Source organism: Ranitomeya variabilis, chromosome 5, assembly GCF_051348905.1.
Source record: "Ranitomeya variabilis isolate aRanVar5 chromosome 5, aRanVar5.hap1, whole genome shotgun sequence".
Lineage (NCBI taxonomy): Eukaryota > Metazoa > Chordata > Amphibia > Anura > Dendrobatidae > Ranitomeya > Ranitomeya variabilis.
The window spans coordinates 676,895,989-676,918,547 of NC_135236.1; the positions used below are offsets into that span (position 1 = coordinate 676,895,989).

General features: G+C 45.9%; 1 protein-coding gene across 1 annotated transcript; it reads right to left on the reverse strand.

Annotated features, from left to right (window-relative positions):
• Positions 1-9,287: 9,287 nt before the first annotated feature.
• Positions 9,288-12,529, reverse strand: LOC143777003 (E3 ubiquitin/ISG15 ligase TRIM25-like). Its single transcript, XM_077266888.1, has one exon. The coding sequence runs from the start codon at positions 12,323-12,325 to the stop codon at positions 10,307-10,309; it is 2,019 nt and encodes a 672-aa protein (XP_077123003.1). The 5' UTR covers positions 12,326-12,529; the 3' UTR covers positions 9,288-10,306.
• Positions 12,530-22,559: the final 10,030 nt, after the last annotated feature.

Here is a 22,559-nt window from a genome sequence, read left to right on the forward strand (position 1 = left end):
ACTTCTCTGAGCAGGAGTTTCCTGCTTAGGTAAAGAATTGGGTGCCCCTCACCTTGTTGGTTCAGCATGTCCTCTACCTGTTCTCTCATGTGTGCCTTCACCTCTGCTGACACCCAGTATGCAGACCAGACTGCCGTACTGGGGGATTAGTACCAGTGTCCACATGGTGAGCTGCTAAGTGTGTCCTCCCAGGCTCCCCTGTGAAGACTTCGGTGAACTTGCTGAGCTCCCCTATCAGCTCAGACCTCTATTATGGTCGTACCAGACCTTCTGGTAGATTTGGGCCTGGGTCACATTCTCATGGGCCAGGTTGCAGAGTTTTTATATTCTTTCTCTGAGCCGCAGTACACATTCAACCACTGAGACTCCCGCAGTTTTGGGGTCTTCCTCCCAACAATCCTTAATCAAATCAAGTGGCCCCCTCCCTCTCCTCCCATAAAACAGTTCAAAGGGGGAGAATCCAGAGACACCTGGGGTACCTCTCTGTAGGCAAACAACAGATGGGGCAGGTACCGCTCCCAGTCTCTCCCTTCAGTCTCCACCAGCATTTTCAGCATTTGTTTTAATCTTCCATTAAAACACTCGCTGAGTCCGTTCGTTTGTGGTTGATAGTCGCTGGCCACAAAATGCTGCATTTTTCTCGCAGAGGCTTTCCATCAGATCGGACATGAATTGGGTTCCCTGATCGGTTAACATTTCCCTGGGGAAACCCACACGAGAGAAAACAGTCAGTAAAGCATCCGCAACTTTGTCTGCTCGGATGGAGGACAGTGCCACAGCTTCCAGGTATCGTGTAGCATAGTCCACCACTGTGAGGATGTACTTTTTGCCAGAGCTGCTAGGGATGGCAAGTGGCCCTATGATATGCAAAGCCACTCGCTGGAAAGGTTCATCGATCACAGGCAGTGGTATCAGTGGAGCTTTCTGTATATTCCCGGACTTTTCAACTCTCTGACAAACTACACATGATCGACAGTAATTGGCAATATCTGTCCCCATCTTGGGCCAATAGAAGTTATGTGTCAGGCGAGCTTTAGTCTTTTGTATTCCAAGGTGTCCGGCCAGAGGAATTTCATGAGCAATTCTCAATAATTGTTCCCTAAATGGATAAGGAATGAGCAGCCGCTTTTCACTGTCCCAAGATTCTGTAGTATCCATGGGGAGTGTCTCCTTATACAGTCTGCCCTTGTCCCAGTATACTCTCTCTTTGTCAGAAGCAGCAGGGGGCTGGCCTGTAAGACATCTGAGCTTCTCCAGACTGACATATGTCCGCGGGGCCTCCTGGAAGCTCTGACTGTCAGGCCATGTGCACACGATCAGTATTTTTCGCGTTTTTTTCGTGTTTTTTCGCTATAAAAACGTGATAAAAATGAGAAAAAAACGCTTACATATGCCTCCCATTATTTTCAGTATATTCCGCATTTGTTGTGCAAATGTTGCATTTTTTCCGCGAAAAAATCGCATCGCGGAAAAAAAAGCAACATGTTCATTAAATTTGCAGAATTGTGGGGATTCCACACACCTAGGAATGCATTGATCTGCTTACTTTCCACATGTGGCTATGCCCACCATGTGGGAAGTAAGCAGATCATGTGCGGTTGGTACCCAGGGTGGAGGAGAGGAGACTCTCCTCCACGGACTGGGCACCATATAATTGGTAAAAAAAAAAGAATTAAAATAAAAAATAGTCATATACTCACCTTCGATGGACCCCGGAGTCTTCCCGCCTCTCAGCGGTGCATGCCGCGGCTTCCGTTCCTATAGATGGTGTGTGTGAAGGACCTGCGATGACGTCGCGGTCACATGACCACGATGACGTCGCGGTCACGTGACCGCGACGTCATCGAAGGTCCTGCACACACCATCTATAGGAACGGAAGCCGCTGAGATCGGCTGTCTGCAGGTGAGTATAACCATTTATTTTATTTTTTTTAAACATTCTATCTTTTACTATTGATGCTGCATAGGCTGCATCTATAGTAAAAAGTTGGTCACACTTGTCAAACACTATGTTTGACAAGTGTGACCAACCTGTCAATCAGTTTTCCAAGCGATGCTACAGATCGCTTGGAAAACTTTAGCATTCTGCAAGCTAATTACACTTGCAAAATGCTAAAAAAAAACGCGAAAAAAATGGGGGGAAAAAAACAAAAAAAAAAATGCGGATTTCTTGCAGAAAATTTCCGGTTTTCTTCAGGAAATTTCTGCAAGAAATCCTGACGTGTGCACATACCCTCAGTCTGCAGGCCCTGGCCTAGTGTGACTGCCAATCCCAGGTCTGAAGCTGAGTCTCCAGTGTCGGTTATCAGGGACCTTGGTGGGTCTGCCATGTGAGGGGACTGTCTGAGACTCATCCTCGAATCTCTGGGGTTGAGTCTGAGCCGCAGCCTGACTCCGGGTCACAGCTGTCACATACGTACAGTCCTGTGCAGTGATACATTCTCCCTCCTCGCACAGAATCTCAGGTGGGTCATTTGCTTCCACCTTCTCTGCATCATTTACTTGCGAGGGAGGAATATAGGTGGACACCATCCTCCCCAGGTCCGTGCCTAGCAACACATTGGTAGGAATAGCCTCTGATACTCCCACTTCTCTCAGCCCTTTCCCTGCTCCCCAGTCCAAGTACACAGGGGCCATGGGCATGGCAGGGCTGACCCCTCCAATCCCGGTTATAGACATAGTCTTTCCTGGTATGATATCGGCAGGGGTTTTCATGGCTGGACGCACCAGCGTCACCTCTGCCCCAGTGTCTCTGAGACCAATGGTGACTTTATTGCCAACAGTGACAGATTAACAGTTCTCATTAGCCCTTGCATCAGAGCCGGCCACAAAGAGGACAGACGGTGGGGACACAGATGGCTTTGTGGTTGTAGTTGGGCATTTCTCCCTATCAGGGCAAATCACGCTAACATGTCCCACTTTGTTGCAGGAGAAGCACCGGCGTGCATGACCTAAAGGATGTCTATACCCCGGGACCCCATAGGACACAGGCTTGGGCAGCACTGGTGATAGGCCAGCAGAAGGAGAAGGGTCCCCGTTTGGCTTACCTCCCTTCCAGCTGAATCCCGATGGTTTCTGCACCTCAGGCATCCTGTTAGCCACATAGCAGTCTGCAATCTTTGCAGCCTGATCCGCAGTTTGTGGCTCCCGATCACACACAAATTGTCGTACATCCGTGGGGCACATGTGAAGAAATTGATCCTTGATCATAAGATCCGTTAATTCCTCAAAACTGTTAACAGAAAGTCCCCTAATCCATTGGTGGAACGTGGTCCTCAAGGTGCTCACAACATCCGCATAGGTGTCAGTTGATCCACGTTGTACGTTCCGGAACTTTCTACGATAGACTTCTGGTGTTAGGTTGTATTTCCTGATTAGGGCCTCTTTTATGGCCTCATAGTTCCCATCTAGTTCTGGTGGGAGGTCAGCAAAAACTTCCAGGGCTTTGCCTCTCAACCCTGGGGTTAGATACTGCACCCACTGCTCACGAGGTAGATTGCATTGCCTGCAGGTTTTTTCAAATCCCCGAAGGAAAGTATCCAAGTCCGTATCCTTCTCCATCACAAGGAAGTTTTCCAGCTGTGGTCTCCTTAAATTTATGTCCTGGGAGGGGTTAGCTGAGGACTGATACCCCTCTCTATTTGAGACATCTGAAAGCTGGAAAGCTCTCTCCTCAAGGCGTGCTGTAGCCTTTCTCTCTTCCCAGTCCCGGCGTTCTGGAGCAGCAGCCTGTCGGTGCTGTAGAATAAGCTGCATGCGCAATTTGGGATCACTTGTTCCCAGCTGCTGTAAGTCCATTTGTAAAGTAGAGTCCATGGTCTCGTCAGCACTGCCACTTCCATCAAGTATCTCCGATGCAAGAGCTCGCATTGCTGGGTCTCTCCGAGGTGGGCTCTCTCCTTGCCCAGATGTCCCTGTACTTTGCTCTATGTCCTGCACGACCAAGGCACGTAGCGTATCAGCAGTTCCTTGGATTTGTCAGCCGTCTCTATTCCTCCTTGCTCACAAAGGTCGATCAGAGCCTCTTTGCTCTGTTTCTTGTACTGGGCTGCCATATCGATGAACAGCCTTTGCCAAATAAAAGATAGAAAAGAAAAACCGGGAAGGGAAATTGTTTGCAAGTATGTCTAAGTAAGCAGTGAGTTGAACCTTGTAGAACTGGTGCACTCCTTGCAAGGATACCAATTCTTTAGTACAGGGAATAATTGCTTAAACCATGCACTAATGCTCTAATAGAAATAATTCTATCCCACCGCTCTGCCACCAATTGTCACGGATCCCACCATGCTGCCACCAATTTGTCTCGTACCTGCTCTCAGCATACGACTTGGGTTTGCGCCTGCAAGGGTTAATCTATCTCCCCTCTCTCAGTCCAGCATTCAACCTCTGTCCTATGCTGTAATGGAAGCATAAATCACACACCGACCCAGGCCACACACCCGCTCATACACGCTGCCACCACTCACCGAACACACGGGCGATGAGTCCCGGAAATATTACTACTACTGTCTGCCAATCATAAGGATCATACAGTTTAAGGCTATGGATTCTCTGGAACATACAAGGTTCAACTTGTTAAAGTTTTATGCTTTAATACAAAAAGATACAGTGCTTACAATAAAGAAAAAGGTATAAAAATATGGTAATAAAAAGACATACAAATATGCAAAACAGTTATAAAAATAAACAGGAGAAAACTTACAGATATAGCTAACTTTGTAGTCTGCTTTCTGCTCCCTGAGGGGGGAATGGATGGAATGGATCACATCAGCTTGACTGTCCTCAATCGGTGAACAACTTTGTACGCGTACAAGCCTAATTTATAGAGTTACTCTGGAGGCCAGATTTCTAGACCAGCCTCTCAGGTTAATATTATAATTGCTTGTTTTGATTGCACCACGGCCGCTCCCCCAATGAATATATTATTTTCCTCTGAACACTCTTTGCCTAAAGGTTCTCACAGATAGATAGTTTCAGGCTGTAATTGACATCTCTCTTCAAAAGAGCTAGAATGTGTGAAATGTTTCCCCTTCTTCCTGGTTCCCAGCCAGACCCCCTGTCGGGACTGGAAACAGTAGACTGACTGCCTTCCCAAGATACATATGTTGTGACCTTTGTGAGGCCTACAGTTTCAGGGCAGATGTTAAACTACTGCTGGATACACACATAAACCTATACATATGTCACTACACACATATATACCTATACATATTTCACCACACTAAGCTATGAATATCAGCCCTGTCTGCGTAGCCTTTCTGGCTATAATTTATAGGGGGAACCCACGACATTTTTTTGGGGGGTTCCTCTATTTTAATAGCCAGTAAAGGTTAAATAAACAGCTGTGGGCTGATATTCATAGCCTGGGAAGCTCCATGGTTATTAACCCCTTCCCAGGCTACAAACATCGGTCCCCCAGTCGCTGGCTTTCCCTTTTTGGTGCAGAAAATTGCGGCGGAGCCCACGCCATTTTTTTTTTTAATTTTTTTTTTTAATTAAACAGACATTGCGTTTAAGGCCGGGGTCACACTTGCGAGAAACTCTCCCGAGTCTCGCATGCACCTCAATATCCAGCACTGCTGCCTTCACTTGGGACTGGAGCTTTCCACTACATGGAAATACATGCAGCTGCACGCTGCGCTCCCGAGTGCCGGCGGCAGTGCCGGGTATTAAGATGCGAGACTCGTCCGAGTTTCTCGCAGGTGTGATCCCGGCCTAACTCTTTCTGTACCACTTTATTATGTTTATCATACCTCCCAACTTTTGAAGATGGGAAAGAGGGTTGCGCGCCGCGGCAAATTTTGGGCCACGCCTCTGACCACACCCATTCATAATTAGTCACACCCATATCCACATCCCAACCACACCCATTTAGCACTGCTGATCACACTATTTTATATACAATAATTATAAACAAAAAAATATGGCCACACAGTGCTCCATACGGTATAATGACCCCACATGATGCTCCATACTGTAAAATGGCCACACACAGTGCTCCATACTGTATAATGGCCACACACAGTGCTCCATACTGTATAATGGCCACACATGATGCTCAATACTGTATAATGGCCACACTGTTATGATCCGGTGACCTTGGAGCCGCATGAGACTTTCTCTGGAGTAGGTGGAACCTGTACTGACCGCAAACCCTAAACTGACACCGCAACTAGAAGTAGCCGTGGGGTGTACCTAACACATCCTAGACACAGCCGGAGGACTAAATACCCCTATTGATGGAAATGGGAATTCTATCTTGCCTCAGAGCAGAACCCCAAAGGATAGGCAGCCCCCCACAAATATTGACTGTGAGTATTAGAGGAAAGACACACGCAGGCAGAAAACCGGATTTAGCAAAAGAGGCCACTCTAGCTAAATAGAAAAGGATAGGAGAGAATACTAAGCGGTCAATATTAAAACCCTAAAAATATCCACAGCAGATAATACAAAAATTCCACCATCTAACTAAAGACATGGAATGTATATCTGCATCTCCTGAGAATCCAACTTGACTGAAAAAATCCAAACACAGTCTAAGTTGGACAAGAAAAAACACTGAATAGCACTGAATTGTAAAGCACACAGCATGTGTGCTGCAGAAACAAAAACCAGACACTTATCTTTGCTGATTTGGCATCAGGGCAGGAGGAACCAGACAGAGATGCAAAACCTCCAAGAACAATGGACAACTGGCAATGACTAATGAATCCTGCACACCTAAATACCCCAGTCAGAGCTGCAATCAGCAGGGACACCTGCCCAGGATTGCAACCCAGGGATAACTGCATTACCACCAACAACCACCGGAGGGAACCCAAGAGTAGAATTCACAACACCACACATGATGATCCATAGTGTATAATGGCTGCACATGATGCTCAATACTGTATAATGGCCACACATGATGCTCCATAGTGTATAATGGCCACACATGATGCTCCATACTGTATAATGGCCACACATGATGCTCAATACTGTATAATGGCCACACATTATGCTGCATAGTGTATAATGGCCACACATGATGCTCCATAATGTAATGGTCACACAGTGCTCCATACTGTATAATGGCTACACAGTGCTCCATACTGTATAATGGTCACACATAGTGCTCCATACTGTATAACGGCCACACACAGTTCTCCATACTGTATAATGATCCCACATGATGCTCAATACTGTATAATGGCCACACATGATGCTCCATACTGTATAATGACCACACATGATGCTCCATACTGTATAATGGCCATTGGCCACACATGATGCTCCATACTGTATAACGGCCACACATGATGCTCCATACTGTATAACGACCACACATGATGCTCAATACTGTTTAATGGCCACACAGTTCTCCATACTGTATAATGATCCCACATGATCCCCCTTACTCCTGTATGCATGGCTCATATTCCCCCCCCCCCGTATGCATGGCTCATCTCCCTCCCATCCCATATACACGGCTCATATCCCCCCTCCTGTATGCATGGCTCATATTCCCCCTCCTGTATGCATGGCTCATATTCCCCCCCCTGAATGCATGGCACATATTCCCCCTCCTGTATGCATGGCTCATATTCCCCCCCCTGTATGCATGGCTCATATTCCCCCCCCCCTGTATGCATGGCTCATATTCCCCCGCAAATGCATGGCTCATATTCCCCCCCTGAATACATGGCTCATATTCCCCCCCCCCCATATTCCCCCCTGTCCCGTCCCTCATACTCACCTGTCCCTCATACTCACCTGTGCCACACTGCACAGCCGCGCCGACAGCCCCCTCACTCTGCCCGACTCCCGGCGCAGCACCTCCTTCCTGCGTGAGCGGTCACGTGATACCGCTCATTAAGGTCATGAATATGCGCATATTCATGACCTTAATGAGCGGTACCACTTGAACGCTCATTCAGGACGAGCTGTGTACGCTGAGACCAGGCATCGCTGGAGCAAGGTGAGGTGAGTATCATCTTCGAGCAGGGAGGGTGGGCGGGGGGCGGGATCAGAGCGTCCCGTGCTGGACAGCGGGGCGAAGCAACAAAACTGGGACAGTCCCGCACAATGAGGGACGGTTGGGAGCTATGTGTTTATTACTAAACATCGGGCTTGGTATTATCTATCTATAAATATATCTATTATCTATTATATCTATTATCTTTCTATCGATATATCTAGCTATCGATAGATACAGTATATCTATCGATAGATAATAGATAGATAATAGATAGATAGATATAGCTATAGATAATAGGTACGATAGATCTATCTATAGCTATCTATTATCGATCGATTATCTCTCTATAGATCTATCTATCTATCTGTCTGCGTATTCTTCAATGGAGTATGTAAAAGAAGAGTTTGGACAAGGAAATTACATCACAATTCTTTTTTTTGTATATCTTTATTTAGCTTACAAAAACACACGCAATTCGGCATGAAAAACGCATCAAAAACACATAAAAAACGCATCAAAAACGCAGGTGACCTGCCAGTGACCTCAGATGCAGATTTGGTGCAGATTTTACCTGTGTCAAATCCTGAGCAAATATTGAGCCATTCCTGTCCATGGAAACATACCCTCAGCTGACCGTGAGAACCAGCCTAGTGTCGCCGGAGATAACCCCCGGTCACGTGCACGGCAGTTCTCACGATAAGCTAAGTTATCGCGAGAACTGCAGTGGACACGGACTTCCGGCGGTGGGACAGGTAAGAATTTTTTTTAATTAGTAGACATGCGTAGTAAGCGGCAATTACGCTGTTACTACGCATGTGACTAATCATTAGATGGGGTTTTACCGTATCTAATGATAGTCTATGGTAAATTTACGGAGCGTTGCCACATTGTAAACAGACATGCTGCGTTCTGGAAAGACTCCACTATGCTGTAACATCTGGATGCTGAGGGTACAGCCGCAGTGTCAAACCCGCAGCATTTCCTGACCGTGGAAACATACCCTTAAACCTAAAAACATGGGCAAATGCGTCATGTAAACCCAGTACATGATCCCCCCTGTTCAGCCTGAATACGATCCCTTCCGTGTTGAGGACATCCTATGAGCTACAAGATTATATCAGATCATCTCCAGATCTCCCCTGGCAGATCCCACATTCCCACTGACCGGAATTTTGTTCTTTGGATTACAATCCTCCTCTCCCCCAACTTAGTTACATACAAAATAAACTGCAAAAGGAAAAGAACTTGGCAAAACCACATCAGTAAGATGGCATTCTGGAGGCTTTCCTGTGTGCTCATGGTGGTCATTAAACCCCCCGAAACCTTGCGTTGTCAATGTTGGTAAGTATGTGATGCATAGAGACCTGCTGAACTGCAGTGATGTAGGAGCAGGGTCCGTACAGTGATCAGCTGCACTGAGAGGTAAGGCTGGTCAGTAGCACACAGGGAGGGAGGGTCTGCAGCACTGAGGAGAAGCAAGAGCTGCTGGGAAATGTAGTTTTGGCAGAGCAAGAATAGGACCACCCATTCAGCTATGTAAAACTGGATTGACAGAGGGAAGGTGAGAAAAAAAGACACAGGTTGAAGAAAGAAACTTTATGTTGTATTCAATCAGAATATTACAATAAGTATGCATTTACTGTACTTTGTGAAAAATAATGTGATTCTGAGAATAACACTTCAAACATGATACATCAGCTAAAAATCGATATACAAAAGTCTCGACATTAAACTTTTATAATAAACTACACTACAATATATGGGTAAAATGTGCTGGTTTTAATAATATGGACACCTTCACACCGTATTTTTAATGTTCATTTCCTTTCTAAATAATCTTCATAACACATTATTTTTTTACCATTTTGCTGCTGTGAGTCTGTGCACAAGGAGAAATCAGTCCAGGAATGAAGCTGTGCTAACATAAAGACATCACATCCAGCCTGTATTACTGAGAGGGACAAGGCCACAAGAGAAAAATCTGAAACTAGGAACAGTTTTTAAACAGCATAACAGGAGGTCTAAGCATTAATGTCGGAATGAAAATTGCAGCCTGAACATTCGAGGAACTCAAGAAACCAATAATAATTGGACAAAAAAATTATTTCAAAGTCAGAGGTGTCCATAGCCCATAAGGCAGTGTTCCCCAAGTTCGGTTCTCAAGAGCCACCAACGGGTCATGTTTTCAGGATTTCCTTAGTATTGCCCAGGTGAGAATTCCATCATCTAGACAGGCAACAATTCCATCACCTGGGCCATACTAAGGAAATCCTGAAAACACGACCTGTTGGTGGCTCTTGAGGACTGGAGATGGGGAACACTGCCATAAGGTGTGGAAACCTGGATTGTTCAACCTATGATGTCACCATTCTCAAGGCAGATTCTTCTACGTTTACGGCTCCTCACAGCTTCTCCCACTGATATCTTTATAGAACCACCACTTACCCATAACACAGCATGAAGGGGCTCGGAGAAGGCGGCAGTGAAGGTGTGTAAGTGTCTGATGGGGTCACATAGCTCATAAAAGGACAACTGCCCGGCCTCATAATCCAGACATATCCTGACCCCATCACTGGAGATCTGGTGAGGCAATGAGAATATTTTACCTTTATGACTCACTGCAGACCGATTATTAAACATCAGCCCGCTGTATAAACCCCAGGACTCGTTATTAATTCCAATGCGTGACTGACGCCCCCTCCTGTCTATACTGGGGTAACACATCCCCACCATCCACAATTTTGACTTTATGATGTCCACGTCCCAGCAATGTCGTCCTGAGGTAAATCCCTTCGTGCTCATCACCTGAGGATAATCCCGGAATCTCTCTGCTGTTTCTGGACGAATTTTTTTTTTTTCAGTCCAGGTTGCAGTTTTCAGGTCGTCTGATATAAGGAGTTTATTAGCAGCCGTGTTTACATCCAGTAATATGTCTGCAGGATCCTGAACATAGAAGATCACATTTATATCTCTTATCATATCAGATAATGTGTGTGATATGTCTGAGATCAGCTCCGCACCGCGATCACCTCCATCATGTCCCCTTGTGTAATCATGTCCATCATGTCTCCCTGTATCCTCGTCACCTTCATCATGTCCCTCTGTGTCCTCATCACCTTCATGCTCCTCTGTGTCCTCATCACTTCCATCAATTCCCTCTGTGTCCTCATCACCTCCATCATGTCCTCCTGTGTCTTCATCACCTCCATCATGTTCTCCTGTGTCTTCATCACCTCCATCATGTTCTCCTGTGGCCTTAGCACCTCCATCAAATCCCTCTGTGTCCTCATCACCTCCATCATGTCCTCCTGTGTCTTCATCACCTCCATCATGTTCTCCTGTGGCCTTAGCACCTCCATCAATTCCCTCTGTGTCCTCATCACCTCCATCATGTCCTCCTGTGTCTTCATCACCTCCATCATGTTCTCCTGTGGCCTCATCACCTCCATCCTCCCCCTCAAAATCACACAAGGCACCGATGTTTGGATCCTGTAAGACAGTCAGTGGATCTGTCATGTTACACAGCTCCTCAATGTACCTCATAGTCCTGGACAGCTGGTCCTTCTTTATTTCCAGCTTCTGGATCACATCAGACAGTGACTCCTGGTCTTCCTGCCAGAAGATCTCACTGAGGATACTGTTTTCCAGGTTGTCCACCTGCCTCCTGATGTCTGTAAACAGGGAATTGACTCTCTGGGCTTCTCCAGATGCTTTATCTTGTGCTTTTCTCCTGCTCGTTTTCAGATATCTATCTTCTTCCACAGCTTTCTCTCTCTTTATGTTCAGTTTCTGCAGAACATTTCTAAGCTTTTTCTTCTTCTTCTCAGAAGCCTCATCCAGAGACTCCAACTTATGTCCCTTGTGTTCTCCAATCAGACAGCAGGACACACAGACACAAGCCGCGTCGACAGTGCAGTAATACTTCAAGAGTTCATGGTGGACAGAACATTTCCTCGTCTCCAGAGAGGTGGTGGGATCAGTGAGGACATGTTTTGGTTCTTTGCTGTGAATTCTCAGGTGTTTCTCACACAGAGAAGCCTCGCAGTGTAGACACATTTTAACAGCGGGTAAAGGAGAGTCCACACAGTAAGCGCAGCGGATCCTGGTGATCTCCTCCTGATGTGGCTCAGTAGACAGGAAGTTCTCCACCACATTACACAGAGTTATGTTCCTCTGCAGATCCGGCCGCTCCTCAAACTCTTCTCTACATTCAGGACAGGAATAAACTCCAGACTCGTCCTGTGCATTTAGATTTTGATCAATACAATCCCAGCAGAAGTTGTGTCCACATCTCAGGGTTACAGGATCTTCATAAATGTCCTTACAGATAGAACATTCCAGCTCCTTTTCAAGACCAGCAGATGCCATCGCTGAAGGCAGAAGGAAGAAGTGAATTTGAAAGCAGTAGCACACATCCCCCACACATATCCAGTGGGTGTGATCCAGAATCAGGAAGAAAGCTGAACTCCTCCTTACTGTGGCTCCAGGTTTAACCCCACCGAGGGTCTCTTGTAGAAACTTTATTCTGATCCTGTTGCTATCACCAACTTCTTTGTGCTGTAAAGAAATATTTAGTGTTTATTTCTGGTTTCATTAATATAACCAGAGGTGAAGTGTAACTTCCTCCATTTTCTTTTGATGTCAAAGCAATAAATCGCTATAACTGTTGAAAAAAAGACAAGGATAGCACATCCCAAAATTGCCCAGTGATTTAATGATGCCAGGCAAAAATATATAGAACTAAATGTGTGCTTCTTAGTTTAACATTCTGATTTGACTGTATGAAGCCAATCTACACCTACCATCTACACCTTCGGCCTGGGACAGCTCATAGAATCCCACGGTATGCAGTACCATCTCTACGCCGTTGACACGCAGATCTACCTATCCGGATCTGACCTCACCTCCTTACTTACCAAAATCCCACACTGTCTGCTATCTCGGCCTTCTTTTCTGCTCGCTTTCTAAAACTGATCATGGACAAAACAGAATTCATTATCTTTCCCCATCTCACTCTACCCCTCCACCAGACCTATCCATCAATATCAATGGCTGCTCACTTTCCCCAGTCCCAGATGCACGGTGCCTCGGGGTGATCCTCGACTCTGCCCTCTCTTTCAAGCCACATTTCCAAGCCCTTGCCTCCTTCTGCCGTCTCAAACTCAAAAATATTTCCCAGATCCGCGCATTCCTTGACCGCAACACCACAAAAACATTAGTGCATGCCTTATCATCTCCCTCCTTGACTACTGCAACCTCCTATTCTCTGGCCTCCCCTCTAGCACTCTGGCACCACTCCAATCCATCCTACACTCTGCTGCCCGACTAATCTACCTGTCTCCCCGCTATTCCCCAGCATCTCCCCTATGCCAAGCCCTTCACTGGCTTCCTATCGCCCAGACACTCCAGTTCAAAACCCTTACAATGACATACAAAGCCATCCACAACCTGTCTTCTCCATACATCTGTGACATGGTTTCCCGGTACTTACCTACATGCATCCTCCGATCCCCTCAAGATCTCCTTCACTTCTACCCTCTCATCACTTCTTCTCACGACCGCATCCAAGACTTCTCCTGTGCTTCCCCCATACTCTGGAACTCTCTACCCCAACACATCAGACTCTCGTCTACCATAGAAACCTTCAAAAAGAACCTGAAAACTTACCTCTTCCGACAAGCCTACAGCCTGCAGTGATCCTCAACCTACTGAACCGCCACACAACCAGCTCTACCCTCTCCTAGTGTATCCTCACCCATCCCCTGCAGACTGTGAACCCTCGTGGGCAGGGTCCTCCCTCATTATGTACCTGTGTGCCTTGTTGTTGTTTTCTTCCTCATGTTTAAAGTATTTTTCTATATTTACCCCCTTTTTCACAAGTAAAGCGCCATGGAATTAATGGCGCTATAAAAATGTATAATAATAATAAAAAAAATAATAACACGTTATGGTGAACCTCTCAGTGGATCCTTGTTATATATACATATTGTATATATTTATTTATTCAGGACTTCTTACCAGATTGGATACTCCAAATAAAATGTCATGATGAGTACAGATGGCTGAGCGTGCTTACTCGATCAAGCATCCTGGTGCTCGAGACGCTCGGTTCTCGATTGAGTATCCTGGTACTCAGGCGCCGTGTTCGATTCCCTGCCCCACATGTATCACGGCTGATTTTAAGCCACTAACTATGCAGGGATTGCCTGTTAATCACAGTAATGGTGTTGCCATAGCGTTACAATCCTTGATACTGCCACGTACAAACAAAAGACCTTTCAGGGAAAATTTGAATAGATTGTATTCTGTAACAATAACACTGTTACCTGCACTAAGTGTAGGGTTAGCTGCTTGAGTAGGGATAGTGTATTAGAGATTTTCCCCTCCTCCTAGGCCATTTCCTGTACACCTTCCTCCTCCTCATCCTTCATCTCAGGATTATCATTTTTATCAGTCGCAAGCTGGCAGCACTTCCTCGGTGAAGGACAAGAAGGAGGAACAGGACATGGTTGCCTATGCTACAGAGGGTACTAACAACACCACCTTTCGATCTGTTCAGTGGGGATGGCCTGGAGAGGAGGAGATGGAGATGGAGAGTCATCCACCTAGTGGGGACAGGGAAGTCTTGACTGTTGGGTGTCTGACAAACATGACAAAGTTTCTGTCCTGTTGCTTTTCACGTGACAGTTGCGTTATATGCATTTTGGCCACCACCAATTATTGGCTGTTCACGCATCTCAACTCATGCTACAAGGAGACCTTTTCATCTTTTCTTTCTGCGGCGGAGAGGGCAGCTATACTGGTGCAATACCAGAAGATCATAGTTGAAGAATTGGTCAAACAATTCCAATCAGACAATGCTGACGGCAGAGGTCAGAGTTCTCTGGACAACCAAGGAGTAGAGAGGAGGGATACACACACCAGGTCCAACAGAACACTATGAAACGTTTGAGACAGTTTCATTAGACCCTCCCAATACTCAGGCCCTGAATTGTGGGATACTCTGACAATGAGGGACCGTATCAGCCTCTTCCGTGATTCCTCTGTGCCGTTCACCTATTGGGTGTTCAAACTGGACACATGGAATCAACAGTCCCTCTATGCCTTGGAGGTGCTGGCCTGGCCTGCTTCTAGTGTTTTGTCAGAATGGGTTTTTAGTGCCAGCAGGGGCAGCATAACTGATAGGAGCATCCGCCAGTCAACTGAAAATGCTAACAGGCTGACTCTTATCAAAATGATCAAGGTCTGGATTTGCCCAGACTTCTCAACCCCACTGGATGACAGCAGCGGAATATAAAGTCAACTAACATGTTCCTTTTTTCTGGTGCATTCCCACGCACCCCTTCCCACACAAAGGTATACAGTTCTTGTTTTCTAAATTTTAGTGCCTTTTTTCTCCACCATATCTATAGGGCCATGATCTGACCCTCGCTCCTAATTTTTTAAGGTGTGTATGATGCCCTTCTTTATAATCTTTAGAGGTCAACCTCTAAAATTCTCTTACATACAGTATATACTGTATATGTATACCCCAGGAGGTAAATGTTTTTCAGCCCTTGCACTTAGTGCATGGGCTTTACCAGTCTATGAGTCCCACTCCTTACAAACGATAAAAAAAATGTTTTCTGAGGCCCTCCTCTACATCTCTTCCAGGGTGTATTGCAATCCCTCCTTTCAATTTTTGGTAGGCCTTGCACTAAGTGCATAGACTTTAGCAGTGAAGGAGTCCCACTGATTTTAAAACTCTCTCTGGACATGAGTTTCTGAGAAAATGGCCACAGACAGTGGCTCACCATGCGCTTCCTGTGGGCATAGGTCCACCTTGTTAGGGTGCTGGTCCACTGACGCGCTGCCAGTCACTCTCTTTAACTGAGCTGCTCTGACCCTCGGCTCTTCACAGTACAGTTCCGAACAGTATACCGGACATCCTGTAAAAAGTCCATGTTCGGTAGTGGACGCTAGATGTCCGGTACAAACCCTGAACTTTACAGTTCGGACTTGCTCATCCATCCTCACTAGCCATGTCAACAGCTTTAGTTTTATTCAAGTCAATTTCTTTCTTTTTGCCATCTTGTTCTGTTTTTCTTTGTCTCATATGAGTATCATCTAATAGAAGTGAGTGTTCCTTCTGGTCACATAGATCTCTTCCACAGTCCCAAACATGGTAGCTTCTTTCCATGCATTCATTGACAGATTCTGTCTCTGTATACAATCTATTTACAATTTACTACTCACAATCTTTTAACAATTGTCAAATAATTAATTCTGAGGCCCTACTCGAAGTGTCTTCCAGGGTGTATTGCAATCCCTCCTTCTAATTTTTGGCATCCCTTGCACTTAGTGCATAGGCTTTACCAATCTACGAGTCCCTCTACCTAACAATTTGAGCAGACTGTCTATGATCCCTCCTTTATGTCTTATACAGGGTGTATCAGGGTCCCTCTTCCTTCTAATGTTTGGCAGTTCTTGCATTGTCCGCATAGGTTTTGTGAGTTTTAGAGTCCCTCCTTCATAAATTACACAGGATGTGTCTGACCGTGTCCTGGGCTGCCACCAGAAACTTCAGAACACCTTACTGGCAAGATTTTCGGGCCCCCTTGGGACTCTGGCCAGGACTTGTCTCTGCAGAAAGTAAGACACAGTTATCTATCTACCACTTCCAGAGCACATTCCCCACTTTTTCTCCAACTTCTACACTATGTCAGACAAAGAAAAAAGCGACATAGTGCCGCCCTGCACAGTAACAGGACCCCTCCCCAATTCATCATTTACTCTTCCCACCCTCAAGTCATCATCATTTGCTGTTCCCTATCCCCCAGTCTCAATTCATAGTAATTTGCTCTACCCCACCCCCAATATAGCAATATTGGCTCTCACTCACCTTCAATACATTATTTACAGTACTCTCCTCCATCCCCAATTCATTATTGCATCATCTTCCCCACCCTGAATTCATTATTTGCTCTCATCACCTTCAATTCATCATTTGCTGTCCCTCATCCCCACCCTCAATTCATTATTATTTGCGCTCACCACCACCCACCCTCAACATATAATTTGCTCTCCCCCACCCTCAAAGAAGGCAACTATCCTTTTCGAGTCTGAGATGCTTTGTCACCATTGTTGTGGTTTCTCTGTTGCATAAGTGGCACATATGTGTCCAGACGTTAGTAAGGACTGTCTCTATACAATGAGCAGTTGGTGAGGTATGCATGAAAGGTTTTTTAGAGAAAAATCTGGTACATCCACTTATAAAAATGATACTGTCATGATCCGTTCCAGAGTATAGTACTGTCTGCTCTTTTTCCAGGCAGATCATGTCAAGGGTTAACTTTGCTCTGCTTCATTCTGGGCTCAGGTTTGCTATTTAGCTCCCAGGTATCCTGCTGGTGGTGTCAGCTACAGTATAGTTCTGTCTTCGGCATGTGAACCTGACTCTGGTAACTCTTGATTTGTCCTGCTGTGATCCCTGACTTGTCCCGTGTCTGTTTACTCTCTCTGTCTGCCCTTTTCCCATCGTTTCTCTGTTTATCAGCTTGATTCTCTGGTTCTGACCTCCTGGCTTGGCTATTGACTCTGTTACTGTTTGTCCCTATTGTACCGTATATTGCCAGTTTTGGTTTACTGCTATGTCCTGACTATCCGTTCTGTCTGATCCTTATTGTACTGTCGTGCTATCTCATGCTTTAACTCGGCTTGTCTGACCACTCTCTTGCCACTTGGTGGCTTCTGTTCTGTTGCTCTGTGTGTGCAGTCTCACTTCCCCCTCAAGCTCCCCCTACTGGAGGTTGCGCTGTACTGCACTGATGCAGCATGACAGATACATTTTATTTCAGATCCATTAAAAAAAATTATGTTGGGTCATCAAGACATTTCTGACCGCCCTTAATAAAAGAACCCTGACTAAGAGCAGCCAGCTACGCCGGAAAAGCATCAGAAATATTGGTATGCGAGAGAATCGGCTCCATTATGCTACCGAGTGTCATCTTAGCATGATCTGATTCTCTTGGATGAGAGAGTTGGAGCACATTGAGAAGACGGAGAACCTAATTTCTCCATCTTCTCCATTGTCTGAGGCCGTGGATGTCGGACTACACTCAGACCAATTCAGTCTGTAGAAAAAAGTGCAGATCTAGTATAATATTGGTCCAAGTACTATGCGATAAAACATCACATACACTCGGCCGTGTTATACGCTCGTGTGAACAAGGCCTAAGAGCCTTTATTCCCTCCCAGATCTTCTCCCATCAGCCTCTCATGCTGGAGTCCGGCCTCAATTACTTTTTTTGTAATACTGTGGAATTTTCGCCTCCTTCTACATATACTGTGCCTGTGATATATGGAAGGTGGAAGGAGAACCTGTTCTTCAGCTATAAATCCTGATGAGTGCAGTGTCCTGGCGCCCACTCACACCCTGCAGAGGAGGAGAAAGCCAGCTGTGCCCCATCTGTCCCCTGACAGGACACCGGAGCTCAATTCTGAAGACTGAAGATTTTCACAGCAGTTTGGAGAGTAAATGACACCTGAGGGAATCCTGAGAGGGGGCTGGGGTGTCCTGTCAGGGGGGAGATTAGGGGCAGCAGCTTTATCCTTCTCTGCAGGAGGTGAGGGGGGAGGGTGACCACAGACCAGCTCTTATCAGGCTCTATAGAGAAACAACAAATGGAGAAAATGGGCGCTATGTATATGACAGTGTATATGACAACCCTTAAAAATCTGAACACAAGGCAGATGTATGCTGGAGACCTGACCGTGTAGTGTCATCAGCCACATCCTACATTAGGTCACACAGGGTTAGAAGTGTGGCATGTGAAGATAAGGCCGGCTAGGTAGAGAGCAAACCTCAAATATTCACGTAGAAATGACCAATAGTATTGTCACGGGGTTACCACAACGGAGCGGAGCCAGAAGACCACGGCGTCTGGTTGCTCCTACTCCCGGACGCTGAGAAGAAGCACTTCTCCATCTTATTAACCCCTTCATGACCCGTCTCGGGGTATTTTTTTTTTTTTTTCGTTTTTCTCTCCCCTCCTTCCCAGAGCCATAACTTTTTTATTTTTTCCGTCAATATGGCCATTTGAGGGCTTATTTTTTTGCGGGACGAGTTGTACTTTTGAACGACATCATTGGTTTTAACATGTCATATACTACTAGAAAACGGGGAAAAAATTCCAAGTGCGATGAAATTGCAAAAAAAGTGCAATCCCACACTTGTTTTTTGTTTGACTTTTTTGCTAGGTTCAATAAAATGCTAAAACTGAGCTGCCTTTATGATTCTCCAGGTCATTACGAGTTCATAGACACCAAACATGTCTAGGTTATTTTTTATCTAAGTGGTGAAAAAAATTCCAAACTTTGCTGAAAAAAAAAAAAAGTGCCTTTTTCCGATACCCGTAGTGTCTCCATTTTTCATGATCTGGGGTCGGGTGAGGGCTTATTTTTTGCGTGCCGAGCTGACGTTCTTAATGATATCATTTTGGTGCAGATATGTTCCTTTGATCGCCTGTTATTGCATTTTAATGCAATGTTGTGGGGACATTTTTTTCTTGCTATGCCGTTTAGCGATCAGGTTAATACTTTTTTTAATTGATAGATCGGGCAATTCTGAACGCGGCGATATCCCTTCCTATTTTGGTCTCTTCCCCTTCCTGCACATCCCGGTGGATTCCTCTGTTATATGTGAGTGAATATTTGGTGTGTGTGTGAAGTTTTCAGTTATCCCTTGTCTTTGTCGCCCTGTTTGTCGGGTTTGTGTACTGCCGTGCACAGTAGCACCCCCTTCTCCCTGGGTGGGGGAAGCGAACGGACGGAGGGCTAATTTAGGACAACTGGTGTTTTCCCCTCAAGCTTTAAACATGCCTCCATCACACCTATCCTCAAAAAGCCCTCTCTTGACCCATCCTCTGTATCTAGCTATCGCCCTATATCACTTCTCCCTTATGCCTCCAAACTACTGGAACAACACGTCTACCTTGAACTGTCCTCCCATCTCTCTTCTTTCTCCCTCTTTGACCACTTACAATCTGGCTTCCGGTCACACCACTCCACTGAAACTGCCCTAACTAAGGTCACCAACGACCTCCTAACCGCCAAGAGCAAGCGACACTACTCTGTTCTCCTCCTCCTCGACCTGTCGGCTGCCTTTGACACAGTGGACCATTCCCTATTATTACAGACCCTCTCATCCCTTGGCATCACAGACTTGGCCCTATCCTGGATCTCATCATACCTAACAGACCGGACATTCAGTGTCTCCCACTCACACACCACCTCCTCACCTCGCCCCCTATCTGTCGGAGTCCCGCAAGGTTCAGTCCTTGGGCCCCTGCTCTTCTCCATTTACACCTATGGCCTGGGAGAGCTCATAGAATCTCACGGCTTTCAGTATCACCTCTATGCTGATGACACACAGATCTACATCTCTGGACCAGATATCACCTCCTTACTAACCAGAATCCCTCAATGTCTGTCCACTATTTCATCCTTCTTCTCCGCTAGATTTCTGAAACTTAACATGGACAAAACAGAATTCATCATCTTTCCCCCATCTCATGCGACCCCCCCAACGAACCTAACCATTACAGTAAATGGCTGCCCACTCTCCCCAGTCCCACAAGCTCGCTGCCTCGGGGTAATCCTTGACGCTGATCTCTCCTTCAAACCACATATCCAAGCCCTTTCCACTTCCTGCCGACTTCAACTCAAAAATATTTCACGAATCCGTTCATTCCTCAACCAAGAATCTGCAAAAACCCTAGTCCATGCCCTCATCATCTCTCGCCTTGACTACTGCAACCTCCTGCTCTGTGGCCTCCCCTCGAACACTCTCGCACCCCTCCAATCTATTCTAAACTCTGCTGCCCGACTAATCCACCTGTCCCCCCGCTATTCCCCGGCCTCTCCCCTCTGTCAATCCCTCCACTGGCTCCCCATTGCCCAAAGACTCCAGTACAAAACCCTAACCATGACATACAAAGCCATCCACAACCTGTCTCCTCCATACATCTGTGACCTCGTCTCCCGGTCCTTACCTACACGCAACCTCCGATCCTCACAAGATCTCCTTCTCTACTCCCCTCTTATCTCCTCTTCCCACAATCGCATACAAGATTTCTCTCGCATATCACCCCTACTCTGGAACCCTCTACCACAACACATCAGACTCTCGCCTACCATCGAAATCTTCAAAAAGAACCTGAAGACCCACCTCTTCTGACAAGCCTACAACCTGCAGTAACCACCGATCAACCAACCGCTGCATGACCAGCTCTATCCTCACCTACTGTATTCTCACCCATCCCTTGTAGATTGTGAGCCTTCGCGGGCAGGGTCCTCACTCCTCCTGTACCAGTTATGACTTGTATTGTTTAAGATTATTGTACTTGTTTTTATTATGTATACCCCTCCTCACATGTAAAGCGCCATGGAATAAATGGCACTATAATAATAAATAATAATAATAATAATAAGGGAAATTCGGAGGCCCCAACATCTTCGCCATATGAAGTATCCCGGGGAATAGGGTGAGCTAGGGCGCCCCCTAGTGTTAGGACCAGGAAAGGAGTCCCTGGTCCCGGGTCACCCGACAGCTGTGTTGTGACAGTAGTGTAGCAGTCCTATGTTTCGTCACACTCAATTTGACGACAGGTGCCACGCCATCAGCTAAGTGTATATAAGAGTGTTACTGCACCCCTCCCCCCATCAGCGCATCTGTTGCATCTTGTTCAGCATTTTATATGAATTTTATATGAATTTGATGTTGCTATCAGAGTATTTAACTCTCATTTGATAGCGCGATTCTCACATAGGACAAACTGTGTTTCCCAGCTCCTCTCTCCACACAGCTAACACATGTCAGCTGTCCACATTTGAGCTCATTAGCTAATTTCAGACTTAATTACTAACACATGTGAGCCGCCCGAGCGCAAATCAGACACAGGTCAGTTTTAAGGCTGCACATGTCAGGATTTCTTGCAGAAATTTTCCTGACAAAAACTGGACATTTCTGCCAGAAATCCGCATGCGTTTTTTTCGCATTCTTTGATGCTTTTTTGACATATTTTTGGTGCGTTTTTGGTGCGTTTTTTTCTTCAAATGCATAGAATAGCGGGAAAAACGCAGAAAATCCGCAAAACTAATGAACATGCTGCTTTTTTTTTACCGCGATGCGTTTTTTTTCGCAGAAAAAAAACGCATCATGTGCACAAAACATGCAGAATGAATTCTAAATGATAGGATGCATACTGTATGTGTTTTTAATGAGTTTTTATAGCGTTTTTACCACGAAAAAACGCGAAAAAACCTGAACGTGTGCACACAGCCTGAGGGCTGTCCCACACGTCCAGATAATTCCGGTACCGGAATAAATCGGTACCGGAGTTATCCGTGTCCGTGTGCCTGGGAACTCACGGAGGCCATACCTGCGGCACACGTGTGCCGTCCGTATGGCGAGTGGGTACCACACGGAGCGTGTGGTACCCACTCTGCATGGTGCTGAAGCTGCGATTCATATCCTCTCTGCAGCAACGTTTGCTGCAGAGAAAATATGAAGAATAGTGTTAAAAATAAAGATTTAGGTGTCCGCCGCCCCCCCACCCCCTGT